The sequence below is a fragment of the Eurytemora carolleeae genome, unplaced genomic scaffold (genome assembly GCF_000591075.1).
Source record: "Eurytemora carolleeae unplaced genomic scaffold, Eaff_2.0 scaffold778, whole genome shotgun sequence".
In the NCBI taxonomy this organism is placed as follows: Eukaryota; Metazoa; Arthropoda; class Copepoda; order Calanoida; family Temoridae; genus Eurytemora; species Eurytemora carolleeae.
Genome location: NW_019396663.1, coordinates 155,970 through 164,647, shown reverse-complemented (window position 1 = coordinate 164,647; position 8,678 = coordinate 155,970). Strand labels below are relative to the sequence as shown.

General features: G+C 32.1%; 1 protein-coding gene and 1 long non-coding RNA gene across 2 annotated transcripts; one reads left to right on the top strand and one right to left on the bottom strand.

Moving 5' to 3' along the window:
- Positions 1–2,351: 2,351 nt before the first annotated feature.
- Positions 2,352–6,216, top strand: LOC111707079 (uncharacterized). The gene is made up of 3 exons (XM_023480079.1): positions 2,352–2,495; positions 3,522–3,641; positions 4,405–6,216. The coding sequence occupies exons 1-3, from the start codon at positions 2,453–2,455 to the stop codon at positions 6,015–6,017; spliced, it is 1,776 nt and encodes a 591-aa protein (XP_023335847.1). The 5' UTR covers positions 2,352–2,452; the 3' UTR covers positions 6,018–6,216.
- Positions 6,217–6,987: 771 nt separating this feature from the next.
- Positions 6,988–8,678, bottom strand: LOC111707081 (uncharacterized). The gene is made up of 2 exons (XR_002766373.1): positions 8,571–8,678; positions 6,988–7,365 (listed from the first exon to the last, which is right to left on the bottom strand). It is a non-coding gene; the product is annotated as an uncharacterized LOC111707081 (long non-coding RNA).

Genomic DNA, 8,678 nt, shown 5'->3' with positions numbered 1-8,678 from the left:
GAATGAGACTGTAAAGACGACCGAAAACTGTAAAGACGACTGAAAACTGTAAAGACGACCGAAAACTCTTAGAATGTGACAATCCCAAGGATTAATTAAATATTCGACCTTAGCTATAGTAATCTAATGGCTTATAGCACGACCCCCGTACCATAAAGTTGCTACTCTTCTATTCTTGCTGTTTACATATTCTATATAAGGGGGGGGGGGGTAAAACTCAATTTCTGGAAACCTGTAGGGGGGATACCAAGGGTATTCAAGATACTGAACGAAAACGTTCCAAGAAAAATTGTTTGTAAATAATATGAGTTTGCAGATTTTGGAACTTTACGAGAGGTTGTCCCACTAAACATTGAAATAATAGACTGAATTAAGTAAAATATACGAGAATAAAAAACTCGACTTAAATTTGTCAAATATATATATTGATGACATTTAAATAAATGTAGTAGTTTTTTATGTTAAAAATCCTGTATCCGGCTAATTTAAGACTAAATGATGCCATTGATCATTTATTCTGTTAAACAATTAAACTTTATTGTCGATAAAAAGCACATACATTTCTTTTATTAAAAAACGTAACTTTGATTGAAAGGGATAAAATTTTAGTAAAAAAAACATGTTTTTTTGAGACCCCTGTTTCTAAATGTCTATATAGTGTTCGGATATTACTGCTAACCCCTCAGTTCTAAAAGTTTCTCTATACAATTATTTATTTATCATCATAATGGTAGGATAGTAATTGGGTTTGCAGTTTTTAACATGGTTTTTATTTCTTCCTAAAAATACTGCCGACTGAAGTATAAAAGTATAAAAGTAACCCTCCAATAAACAAATTTCGAACAAAAAATTACAAAAATTATATCAATTGGGGTGAACGCTTGTAAGTTATTTGCGGATGTATGCAGCATGAACAAGTAAGGGAAGTTGACAAACTTTTCGACATCATTTTCTTCATTATTTATCAGATAAACTTCTCTTTTATTAAATGGTCACTTGAAATTACGTGGGAGTTTCTAAAAGCATTTATAAAAGTTTTTGTGTTTTGAGGAAAGTAGTCTTTGCCAAAAATTTTTTTATTCCAATATCTGTGCACCCCAATTACGAAATTTCAAACCATGAATCCTGTTAGATCAAATAAACTAAGTTTTGAAATACAAAATGTGTACGTCATTAGATTCCAAAGATATAGGAATTAGAAAATTTTAGTTTGTGTCAAAGACTCAATTCCTTTAGAATTCAATGTTCTTTTTTATCTAAATTATGGTATATTTGTCTTATTGTTAAACGTGTCTCTTTTTTTAATATCTTTATGTCATACGGCGCGGTGGTAGGCGATAATATCAATATAATAATCAAAATTAAAATCGAAAGTCGTCTTTATTATATTGATATAATTGCATACCACCGTACTTTTAAGTAACACATGGTTTCATGCTTAAAAATAAAATAACACCCACTTTATTTCTTTTTATTTCTTTTTTGGTAATTCTTTCTCCTTTCATAAAACATTGTGCGCACGGGGCACCCAGTTCCAAAGTTTCAAATCCCAAAAAATCTATACGGTGATAACCAGAAAACTCTGAAATAGGAAGTCATGTGCAGGACATTGTCCAATGATTATGCTGCACAGCATTTGTGCAGTGTAAACAGACCCAATTCACTTAATAAGTGATTTAATAACTTACTGGGAAAGCTTTTTGCTTTAAACAACAGCAAATGCACTTAGGTATGGCTTTAATGTCGTCTTCATATTCCACAGTTTTTTAGGTATTGCTGTAAGTTTCTACGTTAACCTATATTTATAGAATGGCATTCGTTCAAATCCTTCCCCTTTAAAGTTAAAACCTTCGTCTGCTCATGCGACGATGAAGATTATTTTCCAGCTGAAATTCCGTGCAAATGAAGTCCACTGGTTTTAGCTAGAGAAAAAAACGATATCTCAGTCTTCATTGATCAAACATAGGTTTAAGGGGTACCATCTTAAATGAAGAATTGATGGAATTACGTTTACAGTTCCTTTAAAATATTTAAAAATATTTTTTATGTGTCTAGACCTTGCGGACATTCCTCTGCAGTTTCATTCTATCCTCTGGACTAACAGCTCCTATATTCTTTGGAAATAATGATAATAATGATAATATTGGTAAGTTGTGTTCTTTATATATTTTTATATTTTTTTCTCTTTTTAACATTATTGTGATTCAATAAAACAAAGATTATATGTAACACTGATTTGAAAATGAAATATACAGGGTGTTTCTCTACAACTGATATTTTTGATTAGCTAAAATTTTATTGAAAAATGCGCAAAACTGGGTTTAAAAATACGGGAAATTGACTAGCCTGAAGGGACATTTCAGGTTCTGGTTGAAAAAAATGACTCCAGTCAGAATTGATAGGTGAAATAGCCTTTTTACTGAAGAGTAGAAAATCTGGATTATCCTGGGATATGGAAAACTTTGAAGTGAGCTTCAGGTTCGCCGAGCCTTCAGGTTACAGTTATTGCTCAACTCAACCTGCTACTGATGAAGAGCTTAAAATTATTTTGGAAGAGTTTTCTGTTTCCCTGCAGCCTGCAAAAATCAAAAAGTGTTTCAGCGAAATGAGAGATCGCGCCTGTTTCGAGTCACAGCTAAACCTACTCTGAAAAGTTCATATGAATGGCGATTTTGCTTAAGATGTAAATTTCCCAATCTATCTTAACTAATAATATATTTATTGCAAACTTTTAACTGAAATATAAGCAAATCAAAAATATCAGAGAACCACCATGGATGACAGTTTTGGTTTATTTGTCATGCAAAGCATCCCATCCATCTTGTTTTTAAACAATGTTTTTTTTCCTTTGAGATGATTCCATCATGTTAAACTAAAATACATTACTCGTAAGATTGAAATCTCATATGCTTTCAATTATACTCCTCTAATTGACAAGCTATTGAGAAAATGAAAGGTTTTGAAAATGTAACCGAATAATTTATTTTCTTCTCATTCTTATGCCTAAAATCGAAACTAAAGGAGCTAACAGGTCAGTACCATTTACGTCGAATAAATTTGACCTCCTCCTTTTGTCTAGCTTTTAGTGCCACATAAGTTTACATTTTGAAGAATTATACATATGGACCATAATTAAGAAACCTCATTTTTTGTTAATTAACAATTTGAAAAATCCTTCAGGTTTTATCCTCATCTAAACTCTTAATATTTTGTGGACAAACCATTTTATAGCTTTTTAAACACATAACTTTAAACACATAACTTTAAACACATAACTTTAAACACATAACTTTAAACACATAACTTTAAACACATAACTTTAAACACATAACTTTGAACACATAACTTTGAACACATAACTTTGAACACATAACTTTGAACACATAACTTTGAACACATAACTTTGAACACATAATTTTGAACACATAACTTTGAACTCTGTTAAACATTTTTAAAAACAAGAAAAGGAAATTTGCTGATGAGATTAAAAAAATTATACCCAACTAGATTTTTATTTTTAGGTAATTTGGCAGTGGGGGCAGGCAACAATGTCATTCGAATACCTCCCTCAAGCTTGACAGCACTTGCTGGTATTGCTGCTATTGCAGTTCCTACAGCTATTATTGGAGCTACGACGGCAGGTCAAAACAATGCTCTTACTCTTTAAGTAATAATTTAATAGGGTTCCATGATAAATAACAGTATACCCACTTTTAAAATTCGGTGATGGTGATGGACCAAACCTCTGTAGAATAAAAAATAGATGGTAGTTCCACATTTATTGAATATATATTTTGGTCCGGGTTGACCCTCGTCAGTTCTAAGGATATAATTTATTTAGAAAAAGTCAAGATAATTTTAAAAATTGAAATTAACCCATTTTTAAAGAAATCCTATTGTGATTTCAAGGCTAGTTGCCCCACCTACATATCTCATAATATTTCAATATACTTAAGGACATTAGAAGTGGAAACTTTTGTTTTGGATACTCATAATCCTGATTGCTTAATTGTGATATCCACTACAGGCCATTTTAGTTTGAGGAATGCCTTTTCACATCTTAATTTTAGTCAATTTTTCCTTGATCAAAGTTCCCTTCAACCATTGACTGTGTACAATTACCATGTGCGATATCTAATGCTAATTGAGTTCCCAGCTCGCTTCAGGGATATTGTAAAAATGATTTCCCTGAAGCTTCAGTTAATGTGATCTTCAATTGTCTATCTGAATGCTATCTCATTGCTTTCTAGGTTGAATTGAGAACATTTGGACTCACTTTTATTTTTGATCATGGGGAGGATCCGCAAATTCTTTCTAAAATAGAAGTTCAGAGAGAAGAAAAAATAATTACTTTGAACTTCACTCCTCACATGTGTAGAAAATACAAATACATTTCTATTTTAGGGTTGTTTGTTCCTGCATTTTTGGCAGCAGGTACTGAGGAGGAGGATAAAGTTGATGCACGTTATATTTTACCCCGACAGCCACCTACCTACGGCTATGGGATTAGATACACTTCTGGTTATCGAACCCCAATAACAGTAGATAGATATAAAATGTCAAACCTAGGTTATGCTCCAAGACCAGGAATAAAATCTAATACAGCAAACTATAAAGAGTTAGTGGACCCTTATAAAGAAATAGAAGATACCTACAATGCCCAATCACCTAGCTATGAACGTCCAATGAATGCTGCTGTTTATTTAAATAATTATAAACAAAAAAAACATCAGTCCCTTCCTTTATACATATCGTTTCCTCATTCCAAAGACTTTTACCCTGATAACTTTAGCCTTAAACAAAACTCTGATCAAAAAGATTCAGCTCCTACTATTTTCATAGATGGTTATATTAACAGTGCAGGCCCTCACCCTCAAAATGGATTTGGAAATAATGAGGACACTGGCTTTCAAGGTGAAGGTTATGGGGATAGTAAAGCCACAGGCTCGCAAGGTGAAGGCTACCATGACACTGCAGCTTTTGGTTATCTTTCAGATAATTATCTTACTTCTGAACATTCTAATTCACAAGCAGATATCACTTATAATAGAGAATCTTCTGGCTACCAAACAGATAAGTACTTTGAAGCCGAACCCTCTGGTAACCAAGCAGGGATCTATTCCGATATAACACCTTCCAGTTATACATCAAATACCTATTCTGATACAGCATCCTTGGGCTACCAAGCAGATGATTACTCTGAAGCAGCATCCTCAGGCATCCAAACAGCCATCTATTCTGATGTAACCCCTTCTGGCTATCAAGAAGGTGTCTATTCTGATACAACTTTGACTGGCTCCCAATCAGATGACTACTTTGAATCAGTACCCACTGGTAACCAAGCAACCATCTATTCTGATATAACACCTTCTGGTCATCAAGAAGATGCCTATTCTGATGCAGCATCCTCTGGTTATCTAGCAGATGACTACTTTGAAGTACCCTCTGGCAATGAAACAGACCAAGCCGATGTCTCCCCTGATTTAACCTCTGACTACCAAGGAGACAACTACTTTGAAACAGCATACTCTGGGAACAAAGCGGATACCTTTTCTGATATAATGTCACCTGAGTATCAAGAAGATAACTACTTTAAAGCAATACTGTCTGGCAACCAAGGAGACAACTATTCTGATAAAATGTCTCCTGGCTACAACAACTACTTTGAAGCAGTACCATCTGGTAACAGAGTTGATAGTTATTCAGACTTAACTGGACCACCTGGCTACCAAGTGGACAACTATGCTTCTGACCATACTAATATCAAAGGCAAATTCTTCCAGTCTGGTAATACTTTTAACAGCTTGGCAGATATTTATCAAAGAACTGGATATCCAGAGGACCTAGAAAAAGGTGCCAGTAGGAACAGCTACAGTAACCCCCCTAAAAACTGGTTTTATTCAGATACAGATGCAGACAATGATATGTACAATAATGATAATACTTATAAAGGTTTTCATATTTGGAATCCTTTTTCCATTTATTTTGATCATGAGCATGAACGTGCATTTCCCTAATTTTGTACTCAAATATTAAGCATAGCTGGTTATAGGCAGTTTTTTAAAGGATTTGCTTTGAATCTCATTTTAACAATGTATCCAAAGTATCTTTTTGGGTAATTTTGGTGTGCTTTTTCCTCAGGTTTTGTAATAATGTTTTGTGGGTATTTTGTTAATTAAGTAAAGACTATGTTAGTTAAAATCTTTAAAAATCAATGTGCACTGCAAATAGTGAATTTTTGCCATTTGATTATGTTTCCAAATTGGCAAGCAATCGTTAAAATTAAAAATCAATTTAGTTTTATTTATAAATAAATTTAATATCAAATAGTTTTATGGTTATGTATAAAGAAGCAGAACTAAATATGTGTTTGCTCGACAAAGAGTCAAAATCCTGGAGCTTTATATGCAGAAAGTTATATTGAAATGAAAGTTAAGTGAATGTGGATACTGGTAATTTTTTATTGAATGAATTTGTTCTAAAACTTTACTTTCCCTTTTCTGAAAATACATCAAATACTAACATTGAATTATTTGTTCTTGGGTGCTTCAAGGTTTACTTTGTTAGTTTGTTTTCAATAGTTCAAAAATAATAGATTTCGTTCTCAACAGTATCGTTAATTTTTCATCTATTCCCTTTATTTTCTCATTGAACGATTGTTCAATAAATCGTTAGTTTAATGACATTTTTTTTTCAACATTTTTTATTTAAATGTTGTATAAAAACATTGTTCATATCGTTTTTTCAGGTTTGTTCGAATGAACAATTTAGAAATTGTTCATAAAAATTTTGTTCATTTACAACAACAATACTCATCTCTACTTTTGGGAATGAAAACATCAAACCAATTTTCCTGAGAGACAATTGAGTTAGACATCTTATGACGTCACTGTTTGGAAGAAGTTGATTAAAATTTGCTGCTGCTTTCCATCATAATGTGAAAATTAAACACAACTAATTCTTCTTTTAACTTATACCAACAGCATATTGATTTTAATCCGAATAATTTATTAAATTAAATGAAAAAATTACAACAAAAATGTTTTAATCATGATCTATTTATGATTGTTGCCTTCAAAGAATATTAAAGGCAACACTTCATTCAAATTCATTCTAGTTCCTAACAGGTTTTTGGAAGACCTTATTTCCATAAAAAATTGGATACCCTGAAACTATTGGGCGCTTGCGCTTTTCCTTGGGCTCAGGCTTCACGGCACGCTGTTGACGGTTCAAGCTGCGAAAAGGAGAAGGGTAGGTGATGACATTTCTGAAATTCTGATTCAAAATGGAGGATTCTTCAACATGTGTTGTAACTGAAGCTGCAGCTGCTGCTACTAGTATCAGAGCCAAAACACAGCCGAACATCTAAATAAAAATTTTTAAAGGGACTGTAAGCAAAATCTCAAATGACCCTTCATGGAATGTCTGACTCACAACGATAAAATAATGTTTATCTGATCAAGTGAGAATTATGTATCAATATTGTGGGAAAATACATAGTAATTATCGCCAGAAAAAAAACACTTTCAACCTTAGAAAAACGACAATACCTTCTAATTCTTTAGGTTTCAAGAGTATTCTTGTAAATCAGACATTGCCATCTTAGTTGAAGTTACGCGTACAGTCCCTTTAGGAATACGTAAAATATGGCATAGCACTGTCCTTCTTGTGTTATGCAGACGGAGGTCCAATAAAATGGTGTAAAAAGTCAACAAAATTTATATTTAGAACAGTTTTGTTTAACTTTTTAACATTTTTTTGAGTCTAGATCACTGAACTTATTTACAGGATGTCCTACGAAACGAAACGAAACAAAACAAAACAAAACGAAACAAAACGAAACGGCCTCTTTTTTATCTTTGAATTCATAGCAGTACTCATTCGTCAACATTTTTTAATATTATAAATACTTTTCTTTTCTGTCAAAATGTTTGTATAAAAAACGTCAAAACGGCTGAACCAATCGGGCCAAAATTTTTGTGGGACCACACATGACCCAGGGAAGGTTAATGGATGATTTCAACTTTTTAATATCCACGAAAAAAATCGATTGAGCAACAATTTCGATAAAAAAAAATCAAAAAATGGGTATAAACCTTGTATTTTTATCAATAAAGTTCTTAATAAAGTTACCCCACAAATAATGCAAGTTTAAGGGACGACTAGCAGGAATTTATTCAGTCCTTTTTCAGTTTATTAAGGAAACAATTTAACACGAAGGTTTGGAGTTAGTGATAAAACTTTTCTTGATAACACTTCAAAATAAAATAAAACCGTTTTGTAATCATCTAAAAAAATCTAATGTTAACTAATTTTTATCAATTGTTTAAGAAAATGAAGATAAAATATTAATTAAAAAGTTTGCAAAGATGATTTCAAACTTCTAAACACAAAATCACAAAACAGCTGAAATTATGCATCTATCAGTTTCGTTTCTAAATCATTAACTAACAAATGTAAATAGTTTCATAAAAAATGTGAATTTAAACAATTTATGTTTGTCATTTTCACTTATTTTTTATTTTATATTTTATATATTTTCTTATTTTATATTTTATATATTTTCCTACCTTACGCGTCATATCTCAAACTGTGGAATATAAAGAGCAAATTATATTGTTTACACTTTCAACTCTTCCAGCATTCAATTGAGGAGAAAGATTTTAGCCTGCTTTTAT

Coding starts and splice junctions, on each gene's coding strand:
- LOC111707079 (XM_023480079.1), top strand. CDS start 2,453: ATGGAAAACTTTGAAGTGAGCTTCAGGTTCGCCGAGCCTTCAG. Junction 2,496..3,521: donor CAGGTTCGCCGAGCCTTCAG/GTTACAGTTATT, acceptor TTTTATTTTTAG/GTAATTTGGCAGTGGGGGCA. Junction 3,642..4,404: donor TATTGGAGCTACGACGGCAG/GTCAAAACAATG, acceptor TTTCTATTTTAG/GGTTGTTTGTTCCTGCATTT.